The 27249-nt window shown below is 45.3% G+C and overlaps 2 protein-coding genes across 3 annotated transcripts in view; both read right to left on the reverse strand.

Annotated features, from left to right (window-relative positions):
- Positions 1 to 14252, reverse strand: part of LOC105201510 (neurogenic locus protein delta) — a 43763-nt gene extending 29511 nt beyond the window's left edge. Inside the window, exons 1-2 of the mRNA XM_026139629.2 lie at positions 12166 to 14252; positions 6679 to 6981 (exon numbers count right to left, since the gene is read on the reverse strand). Of these exons, the coding sequence (XP_025995414.1) occupies positions 6679 to 6981; positions 12166 to 12225 (363 nt within the window). The 5' untranslated portion in view covers positions 12226 to 14252. The remainder of the gene's footprint in view (positions 1 to 6678; positions 6982 to 12165) is intronic.
- A 1498-nt stretch (positions 14253 to 15750) lies between these two features.
- LOC105197572 (chromatin-remodeling ATPase INO80) overlaps positions 15751 to 27249 on the reverse strand; it is a 53865-nt gene continuing 42366 nt past the window's right edge. The window contains exon 28 of one of the 2 annotated variants that reach the window (XR_003269309.2): positions 15751 to 17059. The gene's annotated coding sequence lies outside the window, so the exon portion shown is untranslated. Of the gene's footprint in view, positions 17071 to 27249 lie in introns of both variants that reach the window. The other variant, XR_003269308.2, reaches the window with a different exon arrangement.

Genomic DNA, 27249 nt, shown 5'->3' on the forward strand with positions numbered 1-27249 from the left:
GAGCGACGTCGTAATAAGAATCCGCGAGATGAGGAGACCGGAAGTGCATCGGGGAAGCAACGCACCGGGGCGGCCGTTACTCGATGCTCGTCGACTCGATGTGCTTTAGCACTCTCGCGGAGTAAATTCGAGCCTGAACTCGATTACAGCGAAAGGGAACTTGCCGAGATGTACCGTTACAAGCGTATTGCATCGAATGCAATTCATGGGGAATTTCGTTTCGTTGTTATAAAACCTTTGTTTTTTAATGTTTTTTTTTAATATTTAATATTTGTCCATGAAAAATATATTCTTTGGAAGCACAGGTGACACGTTTCACCCGCTACACAAAACTCATTTAAACAATTGTCAAAGATTAACATAGAAAAATACATGGAAAATGTATATCAATTTTGTGAAGAGAGAACGGATCCGCCTTTCGCTAAAACGCTCGTATTTGTTGATTCGGAGAGAAGGCTTCGAATCGAAATAAAACTCTGTCGACGCGAGGTAATAGGTCCTAAGTTCCGCAATTCGTGCTGTGACACGCACGCGAAAAGGAAGAGAGACGGAGGGAGGAAGGGAGAAAGGAAGGAAGGAAGGAAGGAAGGTACCGCACGCACAGACACAGAAATTAACCGTCGGTAGGGAAAGAGGTCGATCGCGTGCGAGTCTCGCAAGCTCGCACGCGCGGACGAACTAAAAATACGCATCGGCGAAGTTTCGGGAATCGAGCGTCGCCGTCGCCGTCGCCGTCGTCTCCCTGCTTGCATCGCATCTACGTAATTCGTGGTAAACGTTCAGTATCGGGAAGCCGCATCGCAATGTGCCAAATCACATGGCTGCTGCTGCTGCTGCTGCTGCTGCCGCCGCCGCCACCGTCGCCGCCGCTACCCCCTCATGTATAACGTTCAGCCATTCTCGCGCTCGCGTTCGTTCACTCGACCTTTCGCCACTCGTACCTTCGTCTGGGACGCGAATCACGCAGCCTTTTCGGCCGTGGGACCCACGCTAGCCTTCTTGGTTTCGGGCCCCACCCTCTCTCTCTCTCTCTCTCTCTTTCCCCCTTCCTCCTGCAACGCGATTCCCATCACTCTCGCGGCGGCCCCTACGTCCTCTGTCTCTCGTTGTTCTTCGAGTTTGCTGTTAGAGTCTCGATCTCGCAATCGCGTTCCGCGAAAACGCATTTATGTATGCTTACGATTACTAAATGCTACCGTACGGTATCCCTCGTTATAATTTCGACAATGTCGTGTGTTTCGAAATCTAGCATCCTACATAAACTACATTGCGTGTTAATCGCGGGCTAATCTCCAGCGGACCGATGGATTCATTCGGTAGCTCCCTTTCTCGCAAAAATCGATATTTACCGTTTAGCAGACATAAATTACAGTTTAATCATCTCTACTTTATTTCGGTCAATCTGTGATTGCAATTTCCATTGATTCGATAGCTAGCGATAACGAGACAAATATCGATAGCCGAGCGTGCTTCAGCGTACTCTAACGTCAACATCATCTACCTTGCGATAACGCGTGAGATTTATCGCGGAAGGAAGTTACGGTGATCGGCTAAAAATAGAATGGCGCGGCGGACGGTGGAATTCTCAGGCGACATAACGAAAGCGGGAAAAGAATGGAGCGAATGTGCGCGAGGGCGCGCGTGCGTGCTATTAGCGCGAGTGCGCGCGGAAAATCGCGTAACGCTGTACCGCTCACTAGCGAGTCGCGAGAAGCGTGCGCAACGATCGAGCACAGTGGCCGCACTGTCGCTAGTCGCCTCGTGCTGTTTTAATAAGGCGGCTCGTGTACACGAACGTAAAGCCAATTAAGGCGCGCGCATAAGAGTCCACGACGGCGGCACGCACGTATGAACGCACGCACGCACGCACGCACGCACGCACGCACGCACGCACGCACGCATAAAGAGATTGCAGCGTCTGCGAAGGTTACGATTACGTATCGAGACGATGCATACCGCCAAATGACATACCGCAGACATTCCGAGGAATGTCCGTAGAGACCAAATTTACGGGAAAACCTTGTTTCTTTCACGAGAATATCGTTTCTAACTTTAACGAAACTTTTTCTATTATCTACGTTAATATAAAAAAAATTAATCAAGTTTTTGTTACTAAAAAAATATAGAGAAAATTTTATTAAATCTGTCATTAAAGTTCTGTATGACTTTTTATGTAGGTCGCTCACTAAAATATGTAATCGTGCACACGATCGGTGAAACTATTTTTTGTTTTTCTTATAAAATCGTAAAGTTCAATCTCAGTTTCATTGAATTGTGTCGCTAATTACGTAGAGACATTTAACGAACCTGTCCAGTTGTAATGATGGAAAAGCCGTTAATTCGCGCATCTCGGTCGCACACCGCACGGAAGTGATTTACGCGCATTGCACGTAACTGTTATTTATAGTGGCTATTTTATCAGCTCTCGTCCGTTCAATGCTCGTGCGTACAGCCTGACTGAGTCGCGAGTCAATTTACTAATTGCGAACTCGGCCGTAATCAGCCGCGAGTTAATTCACTTTTTCATCGTCCTTCGTTATATCGTGGCGTAGAAACGCGTATAACAAATCATTTATTCAACTTACTTGTCACGATACTATTTTATTTAATAATAAAAAAAATCCAAGAAACAAATCATTAGCATGCAACAGTATGCACACTTAAGCACCAATGAAATCGTGCTTATTTGTTAACTCGATCTAAAATTAAGTTGTCTCTGTCATCGCTTCTTTCCTCACAATTCTCTTTTATACAAAGCTGATGTTACGATACGGAATTTAGAATGTAGTTAAAACGGCTCTCGCTTTTGAAGCTACGAAAATAAATCGAGTACTCCAAATAGCGATCGAGGCTTACGTCGGTTTCGAGCTATTTCGCCGACACGCCGAGCGAAGTCGGCGATATCCGGCACGAGTGTCGGCCAGAAATCGGTCAGGACCGCCGAAAATTCTCCGCGGAACTGTGACCGTGTCTTCCGAGAAGCCGAGAGCCGCTACCGACTTGGTTTGATGCTGCTACATCAAAGCGGTTGCCGGGCGGAATATCGGCAACTGCACTCGGGATAATTTCGACATCGGTGCATCGCGCGATAATTCTATCAGCCACCGGGCTGTGAGTTCAATGGTGATGATAAATGTCCAAGAACGCACGTGCCTGTATCATCAGACAGGAAAGAGAAAAAGAAAGTGAATTTATTTCGCCTCCGGCTCAAGTCCTATCAAGTAGACAATCGACAGATACCAGCAATTAGTATTTTATTATTGCGAAAAGAATGCTGAAAAAAACTCTTGTAAATTGTTCATAGCATTATCTTTTAAAAATAAGTAGAAAACAATAAAATTAAAATAAAAATATAGAAATGAATAAAGAATAAGGAAAAGTAAAGAAATCACGAGCGAAAAGGAAAGATAAAAAGCGAGAAAAAAAAACGACCGATATGAGAGAGAGAAGGGCTCGTTAGAGGCGTGAGGGGCGCCATATGGGTTAGTAAATTTAACTCTGCTCACGAGAAAGCCACGTAGGGCGAGAGAAGAGAACGAGAGAGAAAGAGAGAGAGAGAGAGCAAAGACAGAGTACGTGGGAAGAGTGTAGAGGCGCAAAAGGCCCCGGCCATCTGCTGCCGGCGGCGGTCTCATAGTCAGAACCATAGTGGAAATGCGCGAGCACCGATATGATGAGAGGATTGACGTGCGGCCAAGGATCTTGTACATTGGTGTGCGTTATTCGTCGATTTCGGCATAGTAATCCGACACGTCTAAATTCGTAAAAACGTAAAAAGAAAACCAAAAATGTATCGAATTAATTGCAAAATACACATGAAGCTTAAAATGAGCGTCAACTTATACGGTAGTTACAAAATTACTTGCAACTTTGTAACTGAACTGAATAAATATGTCATGGATTGTAAATCACGTTACATCGCGCACCTTGAAAACCCTTATATAAACTTCGTTATACAATCTTGTAACAAATATTCGTTTCATAAGTAACATTAACTCTTTTATATCTCTTTCTCTCTCTATAGATATATCAAACATAAATAAATTATAGATATCTTTGTATTCTGTTAATGTCTTGATTTTCCGTTAGATTTTTATCAATTAATGATATTTAAACGCATATTTGACGCATGTGAAAAGCAAACATTGCCAGCAACAGAAAGCAGCATCAACAACAGCAGGAGGGAAAGACAAGTGTTACTCTTCCCTCGTTGTTCTCTTTCCCTTTTTTCTCTCCGTGGCATCCGCCAACTCTCTCTCTCTCTGTTCTCCTTCTATCCATCTCTCGCCTTTACTATCTCGCTTATTCTTTTGGTTGCACCGACGCGATGCGATGCGACGCGACAGACGCGACGGCTGCGTGCGCACGCACGCGTGCAAGCGTGCAAGCGACGTCAGCAGCACGCGTCGTATGTACGCGCCACGTAAAATACAACCCCTATACACGCGTTCGCCGTGTATTTTTCTCTCATTCCTTCAACACAATCAACCTGTCCGCGATGTAACGCAAGCAGCAGAGCGATCTCGTTGCAGTGTGCGCGCGAAAGTATGGAAGGGAAAAAGCAGATGCGAGAGAGTGCGTCGATTCTGCACGTTCGCAGCGGCCGACGCGTTACGCGTTGCGCGTTGCGCGCACGCGAGAGAAAGAATGGACGCAGAAAAAGCACGTTTCCCCCCTTTTTCTTAATTGCGCGCGTTAAGCGAGACAGAAATCAGAGTCGTTGCGAGCGAGAACGGCCGCTGCGTCGCGCCGACCTGTTGCAAATGCAACGCGATCGGCGACGCGTGCAGCGTCTCCCTCGACTATACTCGATTGCGCGACGCACGCACTTCCCATATACAATATAATATATATGTACTCGTATATCGCACGCGCATCGAAATTACATCGCTAGGGTGACCGGCCGCCGATTCGAGTTGTAAACACCGCACGCAAGCGTATTTTAAATGCGTGCACATATTTCAAAGTTCCTATCGTGAAATCTCTGATGAAATTTCTATTACTTTTAACGATACTCACACGAGCACTCGAGACGAACATGGTTAATCATTTATATAATCATAATCGTGTCGCCATCGCTCGTGCCGCCGCGCCGGTACCGTAACAACAATCTCAATCTGAATAATACGACCTTCAGAAACTACAAATCGAACAGGTTTTCAGTCTCGTATGCGAAACTCGCGAATGACTTCCGTGCAAATTAGTCGGTCGGTTATGCGAGACGAGAGCAGTGCTGCTGTATATGGGTGTGTTTTCCGCGCGAGATAGCATCGCGACGTATATTACACACAAAGGGAGACTTCGACTTTGTCCACGCGTTAACTCAACATCTCTCGCGTATATAATTTTCTCGCGATACTCGCACGCGAATTCCGCGTGTGCCTTATCTTGGTCTCGTTCCAGCGTTTGTTGGAAATTAGTTAGGTAATGCACTTGTCAGATTAGCATCCAGTCCGTGACTGGCTAAATGGACGGACGAAAGCATTGTTCTTTTTTACGCAGCCGAGCTCGTATCGCATCGTTTTTACATCTTTGCGATCTAATTTCGGCATTCGCTTTTTAATTTTTCCGTTCTGGAAAAAAATTGGATTAGAAACGTCTGTCGCACTTGGTCGATTACGAAGCAACGCGTGCCTCTTTTATATAATAAATCATTAAGAATTGCTAAAATAAAAAGTTACTAATGAGTGAAAGGAACCTTCGAATTTGTCCTTTAAGTGCATAACGCATCAGAGATATTCAATAAATGTGGATACGTGGAAAAATGTGGCTTATATACGTTACGCAGACGACACGTATAGTTTTCATTTGCTTTTTGTAACTGTAGGTTTTTGTAAGTTGTAACATCGCCGCCGGTGTAACGTTATATAGAACACGCTGTACTTGTTATCTATCGCCACACGGTCGTCAACATTTCTTACTTCCCACATTGAAACGTTTATGCTAATCGAGAACTTTGATAAAAAATCTCCGGAGCACGCCTCACGTAAACCTATCGCAACGAGTCGCGTATCGACGATTCATCTCCCATGAAAGTTTATAAACTTTCATTTACAATTAGACAATGTCCCGTGGAATATTAGACATACCTCTTACTAGGAGTGCTTTTCTTATTTAACAAAAAATAAAAAAATATTTGACAAAAAAAACATGTTTCCCATTGGATTAATCAATTCTTATTAAGAAAAAAAAACATTTAAAATATTTTTTCAGAATTTTTCAGTAGATCGTTATTAAAAAACTTTTTTTCCAAAGTTTACATTTTCAAAGTTTAGTACTGAAAAATTCTGAAAAAAATATCTTAAATATTTCTCATCAATATAAACCAATTAATGCCCCATGAAAATAGTGTTTTTATGAAATAAGAAGCACCCATATCCTATGCATATTCGAATATGATATTCTATGCTATTGTTAAACATGCAAGGTGTTTCGCCATTACTATACATCAGCCATAGAAAGCCATAAACTTTCTTCCAATAAAAAAATTTGCTGAGTGATGAAAATAGTTAAATTTTCGAGCAGTAAACATGATAAAATCCTAAATGAATATTTCCGTTAATAACCGAGACATATATACAACCTTGTTACTCGGTTACGTTGGAAGCTTTGTTGAAAATACTCATAAATGGCGACAGTTTGTCGCGAGAGCAATAAGAATGTAATAAAAAGACTTACCGGCCACGTAAACTCGAACGGGAACCTGATGGGGTTGGTGAAGCTCGGCAAGGCGACATTTGCGCTGAGGTTAATCCTGTTTTCGCCGAGAACGGGCGTCACGACGTCGCCATACGTGCACGGCGACGTCGTGTCGATCTTCACCTGGTACTGCTTCAGGCAGACCCGAAACCTCGTCTTGCAGACCCCCGAGCACTCGCCTGTCTTGGACGCGCTGCCGGAACAGCACTTGCCCAGGCTGTCCTTGCCGAACTCGTTCACGAAGGACTTTAGCCTCAGCTCGAACACCCCCGAGGCGTTCACCTGTAAAACACGTGCGTTTTACTTCTTTGAGAGGATATACGCAAATCGAGGCTCGTCGGCACACGAAATTTTTCAAAGCTAGTGTTCTTAAGCTAAAGTTCTTGACTACATTAATAGAAAATATTTAAATTAGAAACATAAATGTTTAAAATTGTAGAAACATTGATGTTAGATAAAATTTGCTCCGCGATTGTGTATTGAAAATTGAAAACTATTGTACTGACTTAGGTGAAAAATATATAAATATAAAGAAATAAAAATTTTCAAACATTAAAATAGTTGGTCAAATAAATAAAAAAAAAAAAACTTGTTCATGAATATTAAAAATTACGAAAAAAAAAAAAGTTTTTCGGAGGAGGCGTCGTTTTATGACAGGGTACTCCTCGAGTCTTTTTAACAGCTGAAACGCGTGCAATCGTAAAATGATCTTAATAACGGTGGATCTGGTCCACAGTTGGCGGCGAATCATCACGAGACGGATGAAAAAAAAACAAACTCTGTATCAAACGAAACGCTCTCTCTTTCTCTTATCCGCTACATGGGGAGGAGGGAAGGGGGGAAGGGGATGTCGTCTCGTGCCCCGTGATGTGAGACGCCGCAGAAGCACGTGTGCGCACACGTTTTTGCGAACGCGTGTCACGCACGTCTCCCAGGAGGAGAGAAGCGAGTCGATGCGACAAAAACCGCGCATCCCTCTCGCTCGCTCCTTGCGAGCGAGAACGTATCTCCCGAGGGAGAACGTACCGTTCGTCGCCGCCACGCTTCGCCATTACAATCGAATTACGAAAATATGCTACGATTTACCGCAGATTCGACGAGTTTGCTTTTTGTCAGTGTCGAATCAAATCGAGTTTGGTTCAGTTGGCCGTATCTCTTGCTCCGTCTTTAGAATCTAGCGATCAGTGATTTTTCAAGCGTTCAAAATGATTCGTTACTATAAAATCTTTGAAAAATAATAAAATAAAAAAAATTATTACATGCAAATAAAATATTGCAAAATATATTTTTCTTTGTATATCGAATATTAATCAAGATATTATTTTGCCGAGCGAAGAAAGTAGTTGAAAACGAAGATTTTTCTTTGCCACTTGACCAACTGCCAGAGCGCTATTATTAAAGCCGGCGGATATTTCTTTTTGAAACGTGTGGATGCAAACCGTCTGCAAAAAGAGGCCGGCCAACCAAGCTCGTAAATGCATCAACGCTCTAGTTGGCTCGCGAAGCGCTGCTTAACGAAATTACCGAGTAGAGAAAGAGAGGGAGCCGACTCGAAGCGCAAAGCGAAAAACGGCGGGTCGATTAGCGCGTTTTTCGGCGACGCAGATTTATCGTGATTAATTAACGCGATCATCACGCTGTCAATTGGCGACTTTGTACCTTACGATCTAGCGCTGTAGATATATCCTCTACATTTGCATTGCCGTTATTGCCTACCACAAAAACGAAGGAAAAATTGCTGAAGGAAAAAGCGTGTTGGCCAAGGCTTAACGATTCCCTCGATACCGATCGATATCGATCGCGATTGAGCCGATATACGTGGTGTAAACAGTGTCAACGTCAGATACGCGTCTCTCTCTCTCTCTCTCTCTCTCTCGTTTTTCCTACCCTAGTCGTCGCGACGTCGAAGAACGTCGCAGACACCGGTGTGTGTACGTTGTGTGTACACGAATGCGCTTCCGAACGAAGCTTCCCACGAGATATTATATAGCCGAGAGCGAACGGTAAGCTCTCTTTAGCGAGGCCCGAACGACGAGCTCGGCATTAGATTTCCTTTATCGAACTCCTATAGTCTCGCGTATCTCGCGCGCATCGATATTACGCGAGCCATTAGCAAACACGTGATCCGTCATCGGAAAGTGGAGTAAACGGTATAATCGTGGTTCCCTTCAGGTGGTTCAATCAGCCGAGACATAGAGATATATCGATACGTATCATCAAATAAAAAATTCTTTCTTTCGTGCGTCTATTTCACGCACATTCGATACAGTTGTGATCGTCAAAGATCAAGTTTGAGACTTTACGTCAAGTTTGAAAAATGAGAAATTCTACGCGTTCCACGTGAGATAAAAATAAATATTTATTCGCAGATATGGAGTCTAACGGAGCGGAGCGCGACCAAATGACTCTCACAACTGCGCAATCGGCTATTTTTAAAACAAAAGGACGGATAATACATTTACATTCATGCATACGATTTACCGCACGTTCAACGCAAACTGCAGCTACTTGATCCCCGGTTTTATTTACTCAAACAGAAACGTCGTGTTCGGTGTCGGACAAGCGCCCTTGGCGATAAGAAGCGAGCCTTTGTTGCCAATCATTATCGCGTTTGAAGCGGAACGCACTCGATGCAATTGTGCCCGTCGCGATCCCGTCCCGTTAGTCCGCATCTCGCGAAAGTAAACGATTAAACGAGCACGTCGGACATACGCACCAATACACGTAGATATACACACAGACGCGCGCGTGCGCGCGCGCGCACACACACACACACGCACACATGTACCTCACGCACCTCGAAGCTGCCCTCGCGATGAGGAATCTCATTTTTGGCGCGCTGGAAAGTTATTCTTGGAACGGAGAATGGCCGCCACGCGTATTTACGGATACACACGGCACACCGACGGACGGTGCGTTTCGTCACACACAAAACGATTTTCGCCGCCCGGGCCACCCTTCAGACGTCTTTGAGGCGTGTCTCCTTGAGGAGGCCTCGCGCGATCGCGCCACCCCGATCCGCACCGGACAACAAAGGACTCTCTTTCCGCACGCTCGCCCGACGACGATCGGCAGGACGCATCTTGCAAAGATTGAAAATAAGCGATCGAGAGACGAATCTAACGCGGTTTGAGATTAACGCTAGGCGCGACATCGCGGAGAGAGGAAAAACGAATATAGAGAGAGAGAGAGAAACGGGGCTAGACACTTCTAAAAGAGTGCATCCAGATTTAGAGTTGGGTGCACCGAATCCGCCGTTAGGGACTCCTTCGAATAGTAAGAGAGAAATCTTCGAAAGAGAATTTTAGAAAAGAAATTCCCAGAAAAAGAGTACTAAGAAAACCGCTTACAATATCAACAACAATCAACACGGAACGATAAAAATAATCAAACAGTCATCTTACGACGGAAAAATATTAACAAGCAAAAAAAAGCAAAGAGAGAATTAATGATCGATCGCTAAGTAGAAATACTGATATCAGTTGCGAATTTAAGCGCGTATATATTGTGGATTAAATCCAGTTTTAGAAATTGGCGATTCCAAAAGCAAAGTCAGTTTTGCGTGTTCCGTTGTACAGTACCCAAGCACTGTAAGCATCGCTAAGAGATAAGCACGAAGGTAGTCGAGCTCACGAAGGATCGTGGCAGACGGAAAGAAGAACGCACGAGGAATGGTGGGGAAGCCGGGGGAGACATCTCTCCCAGGAAGAATTCCCTCGGAATCCGTGCGGAGAGAAGAAACCGAGAGAAGAAACGGGCCGTATAATACGCGAAATGCATCGCTCGTCGCATTCGGAATTGGTCGTTTAAGAGAGACCAGGATAACAACAAAAAGAAAAAACTTGAATCGCCAAGTACCGAAGAAAGAAAGAAAGAGAGAAAGAAAGCAAGCAAGCAAGAGAGTCGGTTCTCAATTCCGCGACTGTCAAACGCGACGGAAGCTCGACAAGTACGCGAGATCTCGCGGCAATTCGTAACTAAATAGATTGACCGAATGTAAAGTTGACGTTTTATTTTCACACGCGTGGAGAAAAAAGTCGGAGTCGCGAGCAAAGCGTGTTTCTGCCGATTCACTCGTCGGATTATCTCTCGGAACCAACCAGAATTGCTTCGATTTATAATTTTGATTTATATGGCGGTCTCGAAGAGAGAGGAAGCTGTCTGTCGTCCATTCACCGTTAGCCGTGCGGAGTTATCGACGGATCAAGGTTAAATATTAGGGAATGAAGATCAGCGAGGTCGGGAGTTGCGGCAGCTTCCTTATGAGCGTTACAATATTATTTAATATTATTATATGAGAAATAAATAATATGATTTACTTCACTATTTTAAATTATCGGGAATATTATAACTTTTTAATGTAATACTTATAAATATTTTACGCGTAATAATTGACATTAATATTCGTACAACAGTCTCGTAGTATTCCTCGGATATTACACCAAAACGGACAAATAGCATTAAGACAATGTTTCCACAATAATAAAATAATATTAAAAATATTGACTAATATTTTAAGAATATTGTAGCGCTTATAGGGTTCCTTCTTTTTTTTAACGTTAAACTTTTTTTGACGCGTTGTCCAACGCAATATCTATTTTCATCAATAAAGATCAACGTTAATCTTTATCAGTTTCTAATTTTTAAAAGTAGAAAGAGATAACTGATAAAGAATAAATAAAAGCTGTGAAATGACAGCTAATCCGCAGTGATGGAAACGGATACGGGAGATATTCCGTCGGGTGATTTTAATCGCGTCGTGCCGTTTAGAATCGCAATTGCGCAAGTACGCGATCCGAGGCTCGAACGTCGTATTATGGATCGTTATGAAACGCGAACCGATTACGTCGAGTCTATTCCAATCTTTCGCATCTCGCGGAGCCTTCCCTTTTTCCCGCGTGCATTTAACAACAATGCCGAGCCTCTATGAGCCAAGATGTAGCGTATAATACCTGCATACGCGAGACGCTCGGCTCACGACAATCAGTCGGCTCGAATGCCGAATGCCGAACGCCGCCGTCGCCGTCGCCGTCGCGAGTCAGAATTCATTCATCGAATCGCGATGCTCAAGGTCGACAAGCAGAGTGTGTACATCTAACAATAAGTCGACACAGACCCCTTCCCAATATCTAATAATTATGACGACAACACGTGACGAGTTCCGTGCTCGGAACAATGTAATTTCGAGGAACGCTTGTATTCGTGTCATTTCCCTGGAATGAGACGTCGCGTCGGTCGGCTGCTTTTACGAGATGATCAGGGGCAAGTTTGGTAGTCGGCCAAGTTGGCACTGTCGGCAGTAACGTTTAACGAGAAAGCGAGGAATCCGTAGATAAAACCTAACCTTCGGGTCGCGAGCGATCGCCGACGGCGACGGCGACGGCGACGGTGACGGGGATGAGGGCACGAGCACGAGACACGGGAAGAGGAAGAGGAAGAGGAAGAGATACGATAGAGAAGACTTACCGCTCGAGGCGTCGGCAGGAGAACGACGGCGGCCGTCCACACGAGCATCGTGGTCCACATGTTGACGCGTCGCGTATCCCTCGGTGTTTACACGCCGCCGGCGCTTCCCCGGAAAGCGGCGGAGGCGCGGATGTGAGCGGCAATCCGCGCGCGTCGTCTCGTCTTCGTCCCGTCGGCGTTACCTGCGTCTCGCCGCGGCACCGCAGGGCTGCTGCTGCATAGCCACGAACCGCGTGCCCGGTATACGCCGGTATCTCGACGATGTACGCGAGCCGTCGCCGTCGCCGCCGCGCGCGTCTCGTCGAATCGACGACGGACGGACGAAAGAACGAAACAAACGAATGAAGGTGCGCGCAAACGCCGCGAGTGGGAACCGCGGCTAAATTCAACTCGTTTACCACTGTGCACTCCGTATACGCGCCGTTATACCATTTAATTCGCTCGGCATATACAACGTACGAACGACGAGATTTTCACTTTTTACACACTTGCCGTTGACACACTTAATCGTAGTATATCCGTGGGACGACAAACGCTGAAGAGGGAGGAAAGGTCCCGATCTTGAAGGAAGGTCCGCGTATTCAGGTGTCCTCTCTTTCTTTCTTTCTTTCTTTTTCTCTCTCTCTCTCTCTCTCTCTCTCTCTCTTGTGCTCTCTTCTTTTCGATACGAGTCAACCCGTCGCGACCATCCTTGCCAAAAGCCAACGAGAGGGAACACCGACAAACGTACAACGCTCTCGTCCTCCGCCAACCGTCGCAACAACGACGAGTCACGCACTGATCGGCCGTCGCCGCGCGCCGCGAGGAATACTCCCTCGGCGATCGGCGGCAGCGCCGCCGTAACGGAGAAGGGCGCCGGAGTAGGACCGACGATGGTGTGTGTGTGATGGTGGTGGGGCAGTCGCCGTCGTGGTAGAGGTGGAGCCAAGGATACCCGCGCGCACACGACTCGTCGCGCTCGCCGCTCGCCGCTTGCGGCTCGCGGTGTGACGCGAGTCGCGAGAGGATGAACGAGAGGAGAGAGTCAATGCGCCCGGTGGCGGAAAGGTGGCACCCCCTCCCCCCTCCTCTTTCTCCTCTTTTTTTTCTTCTCTCGCTCTCGTACTGTCCGCTATAAGCCAGAAAAGCCGGCGAGGGGTCCACGCAGTCTTTCAACCGGTCGCGGTGCTTCGCGCGTTTCTACCTTCCACCGAAGTATCAAAGTTCAAGAGGGATGCACGGCGCGCACGACGTACGCAAAGTCACGCTGCCTCTGTCTCTCTCTCTCTCTCTCGCTCTCCTTTTCTCCTCGTCCAAGATGCACGTTCACCTTCCTTTTTCTCACCGCGTGTACGCGCCACCGCACTGACCGACCGCACTAACGCCACCCCGCGGCACTCGAGGCAATCACAGAGGCAACCGTATCGACACGGACTCGACGACAGATGGCGATCTCTCGTACGCGCGCTCACCCCCGGAATTTTCCTTCTTCGCGAGGCGAGATTCGCAGGGTGTACTATGATCTCCGTCCTTCTCTCACCCTCGCTGCTCAGCAGCGACGACTACTCCTCTCTACTCGTTGTCTCTCACACGCGTGCGCCCTATGTGCGACCGTGTGTTTGGGGGTCGCGCGCGCGCGCGTACTCGTCACGGAGTGCAGCCCTCGACTGGAGGTAGTAAGGCCGGGTGCACCCCTACTTATAATTGTGGTCCCACCGGTTCTCCCCTCGGCCCTGCGGAGACGAGAGGGGTTGTGCGCTCGTGACCGACCGAATCGCAGAGGGGTGGTGGTGAGTATGTAGCAGCGGCTGCACCGGTGGCGCGCGCGGGGACCATACGGCCGGAGGGAGGGAGGGAGGGAGGAAGGGAGGAGAGCAGCAGCAGCAGCGGGCTGCCGCTCCGCGTCGCGCCACGCCGGGGGAAAAGGAGGCAGCAACGCGGCGAGGAGGCAGCTGCAGGCCGGCTGCACGCGCCCACCCCCACCACCGCGCACCACGTAGCCCCTGTACGACGACACCCTAGCCACTCGTGCGGACTTCTTGCCTGCTTGCCTGCCTGCTTACTTGCTTGCCTGCCTGCCTGCCTGCCTGCCTGCCTGCCTGTCTGTCTGTCTGTCTATCTGCCTGCCTGCCTGCCTGCCTGCCTGCCTGCTTGCCTGCCTGCTCGTTCGCTCGCTCGCTCGCTTCCTCGCTTAGCTGCCTACTAGCGGACACCTCGGGGCGCCTGCCCCCTGCCTGCTGCACCCCCTTCCTGCTTTCGCTCGCTCGCGCTCGCGCGCGCCTTCGCCCCACGTCCCACGTCCACGCACGGTGGTGGTACAGCTCGCGAGCCGTCCCTCTCTGTCGTATTCTCTCTTATGGCCCCTCCACCGTAAGCGCCACGATAATTCGTACCCCATCTACGAAACTGGCGGCACGCGCCTTGTGCCACCACCTCGCGTGTGACGTCATACCCTTCTTTTTTTAAGCCTGTTACGTTTCTTACGCGCGCGCGCGAGCGCGTACGAGCGAGACGATGTATGTACATACGTGCGTACGTGCGTCGAGCTGCGGATCATTCGTCCGCGATACGACGAACGCCGAGGGGTGATCGCCGAGAGATCTCTTCGTTTATCAAAGTAATGCGTCTTACGTGATGGACGATTGCGATGAATGAATTCATGAATTGTGTGCCGACGAAAGTAGCGGAAAATTGCCACGCGTTTCTCCGTTTCTCTATTAATTGCCACATTGTCGACGTAATCAAGTACCGATTTTCCTACTTGTTTAGATATGTATTAGAAATAAAGCTAACGAGTAAATGAAAAATACGCGTATGTAGCGGAGGCAAGTGCATTATGAAATTGAGAAATTGAGTACACTGAACGGCAACGTATCCAAATTGCTGCTATAATTATGTCGCGCGCGCTACATGGTTGCATGGTTGCACCTGCAACTTGTCGAAAGGCATAATGTCTCGCAAAAATATTTAAACCTAATTTGTCAGCCTGATATCTCGGCCGATATGGCCGAAAGACACTTTACAGCTTGATATACGTTGGAACAAATTTGATAAATCATGAAATTTCGTGACAAGTCAAACGAAAGATTTAAATCAGATTTAATTTACGATCTTGATTGTCAATCGGAATTTTCTTGATGAAAGTGATCGATGATACATTTTGATAGTATCCGCGCGAGTAATAAATTTTGTTTAAATTGTTAATATTAAACTGTAATAAATTAAATTAAATAATTGTGCGATTGGTCGCGTTGTTATTAAAAATCAAATATACGAGTTATACTTCTTTGTTTTTTTTTGACAAATTCTCATTCTGAACTCTATGACACGAACTGCACGAAATAACCGACTTTCAACAAAATTCGCGTGGTGGCCCCCTAATCTGGATATTTGCCAACTGCCCTAATTCAAGGGTTCACCTTCCTAATACCACATAACGTTCGGCACACACCGAGGCAGCGATTGCGCGTCATCTGCGCTTCCTCCTTTCCATTCTTTGACTCCACGTCCCGATTCGTGAATATTCGAATACAAAAAAATCACAAGTACTTTTATTATTTCCACTATGCCACGTTACCAAAGGATGGAACTTGAATTCAATATAAATTTTGATACTAATTTTTTTTTATTTGATACAAGTTAGATAAAATAAAGAATGTCATTTTGTTATCTAATAGCACTCTTGGGTTTAATAGAAAAACAAATTTGCGAAAAGTTTATTATTTTCAATTAAAAGCTCGATATCTTTTTAAACAGACGAAAGTTTATCGATGACACGTTCAGTCGCATCAAGCAAAAGCATTAAAAATACAACACTGTCTATTGTATATTGTCCCTCTCTCTTTGAGAATGACAACACTCTGTGTTTTATGACAAGGCTGCGTACCTATACGTAAAATACACACACGTACACTTGCCCCGCTCTTCCCTAGCGAGTTTATATGTTGCGCTAAAGTCTCTGACGTCACACGTTGCAGAACCGATGGATGGGGTGCAGCAATCCCTATTTCTCTTTCTCCGTCTCTCGAGCGGAGGGCGCGTATTATGCGACATACGCATCGGTGCTATATGGGATGACAGATTATTATGGCGGGCATCCTGCTCCCCGGCTGCAGGCTTTGTGTCGGGGGATACAATGGCCTGGACCTGTCTCAGCCACGCATCCACGTCTCTTATTGTTAGTTAGTAGAATCGTCCCTCCAGCTCACCCCTATCTCACCTCTATCCGAATTTCGCAGGCCTGCCTGCTTTGCCAAGTGGTGCGCAGCCGTCGCGTCGCAGCTAATAAATCCGCGCCGCTATTAAGAAGCAAGAAGCCTACCTTCGCGATATTTATAGCCCTTCCAAAGGCTCATATTCTTATTAAGATTGATCGAACGAGAATCAAAGATCTCTGTGTTTTTTTACCGAATAGATAAAACGATTGTGCAAATTTCTTTTGCAAAACAAACTTAAATAGAGTAAAAAAAGAGATATATTGTGTTGAAATTTCTCTATTATAAAAAACGTTATAAAATTTAAAGATAACAGAGAAGGGACAAAGCTATTATCGTCACGGTTTCACCGTGCCGGTGAAAAATCAGAAACGATAAAAAAAATCATAGTTACGTAATCAGGTAAACAGCGCGATGATAAGTCGTCGGTGCGCAGAAAGAAGCCTTTGTTGTTTTTCTTCGCCGCGTTGTGTGTCGGGGGAAGGACTGGGAGCGAAGGAGAGTAGACACACCGCCACGGTGTCCGTAGCTGCACAGTGTACTTCCGGTCACGAGGTGGTTCAACAGGTCAGACCAACGGGGGAGCCAGATGAAACCACTTCCGGCCCCGGTCGTTCCCCATGCCCCCGTTTTTCTTCCTTATTTCACTCCACGTGGGTTGCGTCTTTTTTCTCTGTCGCACCCACCTTGCCGCTCGACACCTACACAGATGCTTAAATCGATAAGGTATCGATATTATTTATCGAACAAGAGAAAATGGAAGAATATTTACTGTATGTGTGTGGCATTTGTAATCGAAATTGGAAATATAATTGCCAATTTTATTTTCTGAGTGCAGACAATACGTACAAGACTATGTGTACGGTAAGAGGCAAATATCGCGCGATGACAGAAAGGAAATATTTTCGAAATTATCTACATCTTTATGAAAGGAACTGAGTAAGAGACGGCGCTTATACAAGGTATACGCATGCATGTGCCGTACATCCATGTTTACGCGTTCGTGTACTTACTCGCGGTTGAGTATGCTTTTCGTTCGCCCGTAGCACATACACGCACGTATGTACACACGGGCGAATTCATCACGCGCCTCCCTCCGTCGCTCTTTCATTCATACACAATATCAGCACGCATAAACGCGCAAAAGTTTACGTGCAACCGAGACCGCAACGCGGTTGGCAGCATATGCACTCGTTGCCGCCACCGCCGTCGTTCGCTCTGGTATGCATGCACACTTTCTTGCGAGAACGAAGAGCGACTCAATGAACTACCGTCGGGAATTGCGGATTGCATTTCCGCCGACTACATTCCCGCGGGAACGAGAGATTTACTAGGGTTGCACGCGTGGTGATGTCGACCAGTAATTTTGATGTTTCGAACATTCCGTGCGACACACATGCCACGTACGTCACGGTAAACTTTAGAGCACGTCGTACGCTACATACCAAGCCGAACTAAATAACTACTATACCTCGCACCGAAAGCACGTAATTGATGTGTAATTTTATACGAAAAGTTTTCAATCTTTTACTCTATTAGAATAATAATTCTATATACGGATATATGTAACTTTTTATCAGTCTTAGATTGCAAACAAGTACATGTCACGATTTATAATTATTACTACTGTAACGCAATAAATGCGTTTATTTGATCAAATTCATTTTGTGAAATTATTTCGCTAAGATTCTTCTGACCGAAATCGAATCTCATAAAATCTCTAGATCAAGACGATTGAATTCGTAATACCCCTTTTTTCCGCAGATATCGCTTACGCGAATTTAACGAAAGACCGCGATAAAACGCTAATTATCTTCATACGTTACGCGAAGGCAGGATATGATAATTGGCGAATATTATCGAGTTTATCTCGGGCTAGCGGCGACAGTTGTTTCACTCTATCCGTGAAGATGTGCAGCTGAACTACCGGGAATCAAGTCAGTCGATCTTAATCGATGTACGAGCACCGTGAATTTTATGCGCTAATTATGCTAATCGGAATTCCTTGACTCGTGTGCCATACGAGAGATCAGTCACTTAATATACATATTATATAATTTGGAACGAAAAATTTCTGATCAATTGTGTTGTTAAATTGTTTTATATGGAAATATTATAGCTCTATATTTATCGATACGTGTCAATATACCGTACGATTAATCGTGTTTTGTTGAAATTACAACGGAGACGAGTTTTATCTGAATTCACGAAATTGACGATCCTTTATACCACAGTGTACGCCTTGGCAGAGTATCAAATGCACCCGCGATAAAACTCTTTGTATACCAACGAAAAACCGTGCTGGGAAAATAAACACGGAAAAGGATTAAGTCGAGTGCTTGCGAATCAAACAAACGTACGAGGTTGCTTTTTTCGGCTGTGAGAACTTTGCCGCTCGTGCAAACGAAATATATCCGTCCGAAAACCTCGAGCAGAGAGAGAGAGAGAGAGAGAGAGAGAGAGAGAGAGAGAGGGAACGAGCATTCTCACTCGGTCCTTCCTTCCGGTTTCTATCTGGCGTCATAAAACAACGCCGCTGTTACACCGGCACGAAATCGCGTGGATCCACCTGTCGTCGCGCAAAGTTTTCTCGGAAGACCGCTTCGAAGCGACGAGTATTAAGATTGTAAAGTTGGTAAAATTTAAAAGTTCAAAAATAGATGTAATTTTTAATAGCAATTTAACTCGGCGCAATTGACCTTCTCTAAAAGAGGAAAAAAGTATGTTGTGCAAATGCAATTATAAATACATTTTTATTATAGTAGATTATTTTTTAAACAGAAAGAATAGCGTTTCATTACACAAGTATAAAATTGCTTTCTACTTGACGAGATGACGTTTTATTAAAATCTTTGCTGAATCGACGAAATAAATCCGTACCGTTTCCCAATTATTACAACGATGCAGGAGGTACGTGATGAAAAATATAAAGATATACTTATGACGACTTCTAATAATGACCGCATCGTGAGGTCAACGTGATTCACGTAATGACTCGTAAATTTCCGTAGGATTTAGTTAATACCATTGTGCGGTTTCCAAATGATTGGTAAAGATTCATCGAGGGTCGATCGAGAGGGACTGGCAGAGAGGCCAGCCTGATAGTCCCTCGGGGCATAAGTAGACGCACGTATTTCGATTCCACCTGGAGAGACCGAGAAGACACCCAGTCTTGGTTGCTTAATCGCGATCTTGTCGCAGCTGTCAATACGGGAGAGTTTCAGATTGTCTCGCGAAGGGTATCGTATTCCGAAATCAGAAATGCAGACTGACGCGAGGATTGATTAGCAAATTTCTGTAGAAAATCTTTCATAAATTTTATCTAAGAAAGGAAATAATTGCTAGGAAATAATTAAATAATTCCGATCGGAATTCATTCCAAAAAATTTCATAACTTTGATTTTCCGAAAGAGAGTTGGCACCTGATGTAAATGGACTTACACAGGCGAATAAAAATAATTCTCACATATTTCTAATTGATACTCAAGAGTCGAATTTATTGCAAACACTTAAAACATTATCGTGATTCGTGAATAGAACGAAAGGAGAGACAATTTTCTGCAATGCTGAATTGTTTTAAAGGCGATAAAAATGTTCTGAGACAACTTAAATGAGATTGCTTGGAAAGGCAGTTGAAGAGTGTTGTCAATCTCGCGTAAATATCGTGTCGGTCGTGGGGTCCGGCGGCGCAGCGAGGCAAGGCAAAGCAAGGCAAGGCAGAAGGCAGGGCGCGGAAATATTTACGGCGGGAGCCTCTTCTTCGGAGGACACAGGCCACGTGGTAGGGAGACGGCACGTGTGCCACGCGTCCGATCTCTCCCGAAGGGCGACGGGTGTGCACGAGGCGCCTGATACGAGCGATAATAATCTCTCTCGGAGTGACTCTGCCGGCACAATGCCCCCACCACGAATCGTAGACCCAGCGCGATACGTGATCGGCTGTTGCAGCTGCTGTTTCTCCCGTCGCCGCGGCTGCGTCCGCGTCCGCGTCCGCGTCGGGCCTTCTTTCTTTCCCTCTTCCTTCCGTTCTCTTCTTTCGGTCTTTCGGCCTCCTCTTTTCTTTTTGGCCGGTGTTTCTCCTACTTGTGATACAGCTCGATTTCTTCCTTTACACCCTGTGAACCCCCCTCCCCCGCCCCCGGTCCAGAAAGATAGCTTCCTAAACAAATAACTCACGTGCTACTTGCTCGAGTTAACGCGCGACTGCTGCGATAATTTTGTGAGTCAAGGTGCAAGATAACGATTGTAATCGGAAAGGCTCGAAATGTTTCCCGTTTCTGAAGAAATTATTTAGATTGGACGTTTCTACGACGTGTCAAAGAGTAAATCATTATTTTTGAAATGAAATAAATAAGATCAGAGTTCTGTATTCGAGAGGCGAGCGATGGATTTCAAGTAAAAGAGAAGCGCGCTCGGACTCTCTATCCAACAAAGACCAGGACACCATCATTGTCTATGTTCACGCGAGCTCCTTTCATCCGATCGTCGCAGGCGGATCTTGCGGAGAAGGGATGACAATGCTCTCGATAGGTACTCGAGCAGAGCGAATCGGGGCGGAAAAGCTCGCGATTTGCATCTGACTGCAACCTTCTCGCGTTTACCTGCCTGCTGCTCCCGGCACCGGGAGAGCGAGGGAAGAAACGAGAAAAAGAAAGATCGCGCGGCGAGAAAGAAGCATCTGTTCTTGGGTTTTCTTTAGCTAAAAGGCCCCGTGGGAGTGGTACAACGGGAAAAAAAGACAAGGAGAACGCGGAGGGAGGAAGCGGGACAGTCGAAAAGCCTGCTGCTTCTTCTTAAAACGAGACGCGTCCTTAGTCGAAGAAAAAGAGGGAAATAGCAAGAGAGCCCTCCTCCCCCCCGCCCCTCCTTTCTCTGTAGAGCGAAGCACCGGTATGAAAAGCTTTTCCTGATACGCAGCTGCCGTTCTCCAAGTTCATTGGAAATTAATTGCTTTTTTGAATGGCAACTATTGAGCTCTCGATCGTGCGAGGCTCTCCTTTCTCGTGAGTAAAAAGGATAACAAGTCGCACCTTTTGTGCCTGTCGTCAGTTTGTTCGATACCACACGTCCTGTAATTGGTGGTGTACTCGGAGAATAGGCGATTTCTTGTCACAGAGTAAATGCTAATGAACTGCAGCCTTTTCAATTGGCGATGAGTCATAGCTCGCGTAAGCATTCGAAAATCCAGCAACACGCTGACACCAACTGCAATTCCCTTTTTTAATTTAAGATCCACACGCGTGCGCGATCGTCTCGGACGATTTGGTCACACGCCGGATAATTTCCATTTACCTGTATATGTGCGTTCTCGAGAAAGTACGATGCATACATACCAAAGAGGGAAAGAAGATGGTAAAGCGGTAAGGTTTCTTAAATTTCTTAAATTTTTAATTCAACCGAATCAAAATTTAATTGGTTCAAATAAATTTTTCCATTAATCGAATTACTCTGGTCCCTCGATTTACGCAGTACTTTTTATACACGACCTCAGTTTTACGCAATCAGAAAATATTTTTTTTCATGGGATTTATTAAAATTATTCCATGTTAGTGAATCCTCCCTCTCTCTCCAAAGGTTCTTGCTCGATTATATTTATTACATATATAACAAATTAAATGTTGGTTGACTGCTTTCGAGTATGTCGATAGCTACAAAGAATAAAATTTAAATTGATTTTTCTTAACTTTTATTATTACTGTTTTGTGCAAAAATATCAAATATTTTTACTACACAAGTTTTTTTGTGTGTGTTTTTTTTGTATTGGCAGACTTTATTTACGCAATTCTCAACAGCGTGAAAAAAAACATGGAACGAATACTCTAAGTAAATTGAGGGATGTTGTACAAGTATAACTTAAAGATTAATAACATCTCGATAAAAAAATTGATGGACAACGTTCCGTACGTAAGCACGTTCGACCATGGTCGTGCTTGCAGAGTCACGAATGGTCGGTAAAAGATCACTTTGGCCATCTCGCGCCGGAGGCGTCTCTTCTGACGGAGCAACTTAAACGTTCTACGCACTCTCATTAGCGCGATGAATTCGCGTCACGTACGCGCCGCGTGTGGGAACCATGGAACACAATGCGATCGTACGCGCGCTTACCTTTATGGCTGTGACGAATCGTCTATTGTTATGTTAAAAACAGCCGATACATGCGCTCTGTCGCCTTAATCATCGACACGGCGCGCAGCATCGTCACGTATAATACGTTGTTCTTGCGAACGAAGAAATCATCGAGACGATTAAAGCCAATACTAGTCAAGAATTAGAATTCCTAATTAGTCTTAAAAAATAACGATATTGGTTGGCTTTATTAAATTTGCCTACGTTTAAACTTTAAAGTAGCAAATTTTGTATATTTATTTCAATTTTCAAAAGCTAAGACGCTAATTGTAAGATGTTCTTTCGTGAGCCATTGTTTCATGCATATTTACGGCATCGCAGAAAATTCACAGGTTGAAATGAGACACGGTGCGTGCGTGGAAACGACGTGCGAATCGCACGTGCAAAAGTACAAGCGTCAAAGCTGGCATTACGTACGAGCGCTACCGACGACGCGACGCCGACTTTCCCAAAGTAAGGCTCCTTCGAGGTAAACGGCCTGTCTTACGTCCTTCCCTGCGCTCCTTCGGTAGCTGCTTCGGTAGCATTCCATGTATTTTACACATACGCCAAAGAATGCCATGTTATTTCGGGACAAAAAGAACTTCTTTCGACGCAAGGACAAGAATTCGTCTGGATTTCGGTCTTTCACGCTGCGTTCGACGAGTCCTGCCTAGCAATTATTGCAATTTTATCGATTTCTAAACTGTATCTCTCTCGCTCTCTCTCTCTCTCTGTTCCTTTTACTTGGCATAATATAATTAAATCTATAATTCTTCTTCGAAAAAATGTTGGACACTATTCGAAATAATCGAAAACATTTATATAGGAAAATTAATTTAATAGCCCAGATGGCGAGTGGAAAAAGCATCATCCAGTTGCCAAATCAATTATTTCGGACTTGGAGATAGGTACAACAGGAAAATGAAGAGACAAACGAGGCGTGGAAGTGATCCGGCGTGTTCCTTCATTAGCGTGCATTCAAGTCCATTTAGTGAAACTGACCATCTGACACACTGTAACGAACCGTAACGCGATCAATCGCGTGCGCGCTTTTCTCCACCCTCCGATCATTCGTCAAGATACGTTGCTTCTTAATTAATTCAACGAGTGTTTAGCCTGATGACGTTTTATCTATGTGCCGTTTAGCGAAACGACGACAACGTCAGCGGCGACGCGGTGACGCGATGGCGAGCCGAAGACGAGGACGAGGAGACACGACCGGTGGCGAGAGGTAAACAGGAAATCATCCCCTTCCCCTGTGTCTCGTGAATTCACGACAAAGCACGGCGCGAACAAGAGAAAACTTCGGTCCACGATTCCCCTCTCTTCATGGCGGTTTTGTTTTCGGCGGCGAGAGGTTCCGGTTAATACAGAAGCGCCGATCGACAAAGAGCACCGGGCCGAAGAGAAGTGAAGCGCGGAAGGAAGCCAAGTCGCCAGCCTTTATTTCGCGCTCCCGTCTCGACCGCGAAGTATAAACGGAACTTGGTTTCTTCGCCTTTCAATATAGGCGTGCAAAATTCCGGAAGTTCTCCCAAGCGTCAAGGAGAACCGAACGAAGTAGTAGGAAGTTTAAGGGAGTTTGAAAGGGTGCGGGGGGAAAGAAGAGGGGAGGGGAGGGAGGGGAGGGGAGAAGAAGCGAAGACATCGAGAGATCTTTTTCTGGAGGATCACCCTCTCTCTTCGGAAAGAAGGGAACGAGCTACGAAGCCTCCCTTCATAGAACGACGACGAATGGCAACACGTGTACCACGTGAGAGAGTGCGAGTGGGACAAGGTGGTTGTGTATATCCTTAGCCTTAGCGCTCAATATAGCGGAAGCCAAGGTGGTTCCAGCCTCCCTGTACGGGCCATTTCCGCCCACTACCTCTCGATGCCTCTCTCTCTCTCTCTCTCTCTCTCGTCCCTCCGTATGTATCTCCGTCACTTGAATATCCTTCCCTTTGTCCTTCCCCTCTCTTTCCCTTTAAATCTCCATACGAGCGACTGCGCGTTTCCAAAATTTTTCCACCCTCGTTCGATTTCCTCTCGACGCCGCAAACATGTTTTTTTTTATCCAAATCGTACGATATATAAAAAAACTTTAGATGACAACGATTATCGAAATTTGAAAATGGTAAACATAAACAAATATCTTTTCTACATTTTTTTACATGTTTTTTGTATCTGATCGTGAACGTGTTGAATTATCAAGTAAATTTTACGCTATCAATCTGTTACAAAGATTTCTTTGAACGATCGATGCTAAAATAAATCGAAATCCTTATCAGAGTTTAATATCGCTCGTTTCCTGCAACTTTTATGGACCATCCCCAATCGTGAATCTGCGCAGGTACCCTCCTAAAGACTCCATTTCGCAGATTGTACCATAAGGCTACTGTCTGACAAGAAAGGAGCGTCAAGGATAGCTCACAGAATAATAAAAGAGATTCTCCGACAGCCGGTTGTTACGCGCACCAGAAGGTACGGGGCTGTTTACAAGATAGAAACCGCCAGATATTTGACTCGAGTGTCAGAAACGAGAGAGAGAGAGAGAGAGAGAGAGAGAGAGAGAGAGAGAGAGAGAGAATTCGGCGAGAACGAATTTTTCGAGAGAGAATACGAGAAATGGCAACTGAAAAACAGACTAAAAATATTAAGTAGATGGTAATTACGCGTAATTTTTCGTAATTAATTTTAAGTCTCGCATGTATGATTTCTTGATACAAGTTTACAAAAATAATAGAAAATAATTTCGTTAAAGTTTGAATTGGATACTATCGAAGGATAGATTAAAGATTTCTCTAAAAATCCGAAGGAAGGAGAAAATTAGATGGATGTTACTAGAAATATGATAAATATGACATAATAAAAAGGAAAAAAGACAATATCGAGTTTGGGGGTCACGAGAAGGATTGGATATAAGACGAGAGATTGAGAGAGCGAGCTCAAGGCCAGATGCGAGATATACAGACGGAACGGAAGGAAGCACTTTTTATTATTTTTATTGCGCGTCTCTTTTCGGGCCCTCGAGAGCGAACGAGAGCGAACGAGAGCGAACGAGAGCGCAGGAGTGTGGCCAAAGGAAAAGAGGATAGAAGGGAGGGAACGGAACAGTCCCCGATGTATATACGAGGGAGGCAGAAGCTTCCTGTCCCGCATTCGAATGTGAGATCGCTTCGCTGTCACGATGTACGAACGTGTCCGTGTGTGGACACGGACACGTGCAGAAGGAAGTAGGATGCGTATGCGTGTACACGATACACGGATAACACGGGACGGGACGGGCCGGGACGCACAATGAGAGACTTTTACGTGCCGGATTAGTTCCCCTCGGATTTAATCTCTCTGTTTGAACAGGAACTTGAACAATTAATAATGAGACCTTTGCCGAATGCGCACGGCTTTTCATCTCGCGGGACAGGATGTCGCCGTGATCGTTCGCCGAAATGCCTCGCATCTGCAATCGAAAACCACCGAGTGCCTTCTCACGTCTTTTCGCGCCAACATCCTACTCTTCATATCGGAATAACGATTCGAATTTCAATAATTCCAAATTTCGATCTCAAGAATATGCATCGTCCATCGAATATTTCATTTGGATAGACTAAAAAAAATATCAAGTTATGAAAACATATAATTAAACTCGATATTGATTGGATAATTCAGCTGTCACTTTTTAATAGTCTCAAATGTAATTTCGTAAACGGATCGGAAGGAACGAGGCATTTGATGGTCGGGATTCGATAATTGAGGTGTTTGTTTTGACAGGCCGGCCTTTGTCTACAATTTTTCTCGCTAAGAAATCGCTCTGCAAAGTTGCGTCGTAGAGAGAAGCAGCCACCGGGTGTCTATCTAGGCAACAGGCTCCCACGGACAGGACAAACCGATCCGACCGGCATAAGCCGGCAGCCAGCAGCCAGCAGCCAGCGGCGGCTACGGGGCAAGAAGAAGAAGAAGCTGCAGCCGCTCGCTTTTCGGGGCCCCTTCAGCTCGCTCAGCTGCCGGACCTTCCCACGCTGCGCGTATGCACCTACCTACCACCTACCCATCTTACTACCTGACTGCTCGTGAGCGCCGCGTGCTGTGTGAGCGTGCATACGTGCGTTTGAGTGCAGCTACTACGCAACAGCCGAAAATGTGAATCGCGAATAAGCGTACGCACGCCTAAATCGGGCCCGTTTTTATAATTGGGTCACCTCCACTTCTACGTCTCGCTCATCGGCAAGAGAAAATATTTCTTCCCTCGACGGAACAATTTTTAATAATGGAATTAAAATCCAGATGAATGCCGTGACGATTTCATAGCACTCGCAATGACAGTGATTTTTTCACATTTCCCAAACATTCTCGCAGATATTCTTTTATTAATTCTTTTATTAAATATTTATTTATCTTTATTTATCTCTAATTAATAAATTTATTAAAATGAATTTATTAACTTTAATATTTTCCACCGCGCGGCGTAACATGTAATATATCATTTCTCATCTAATTATTTTGTGTACATTCGACATTATCGTCATTATTGCGTAAGAGATCTCGCTGCTGTTATTGATACGCTATAGTACCATTCAGGGCAGCATCAAGTCACTTCACCGCCATTAGCGAGACTTTCCAAGAGAGCGATCGCTTTATCACTTCCTTCCAATGTTATTACTTCCTTATTTGATCGCGAAAAATTCAAGTGAAAAATGTTAATATTAATATTAAGCGCTCCGGCGATACAGGCGTTACACACGCGATTTCGCGCGCAGGATCACCTGCTGCGTTGCGTACAAGCTACCTGTGAGCAGATCGGCTC

Source organism: Solenopsis invicta, chromosome 15 (genome assembly GCF_016802725.1).
Source record: "Solenopsis invicta isolate M01_SB chromosome 15, UNIL_Sinv_3.0, whole genome shotgun sequence".
NCBI classification, from domain to species: domain Eukaryota; kingdom Metazoa; phylum Arthropoda; class Insecta; order Hymenoptera; family Formicidae; genus Solenopsis; species Solenopsis invicta.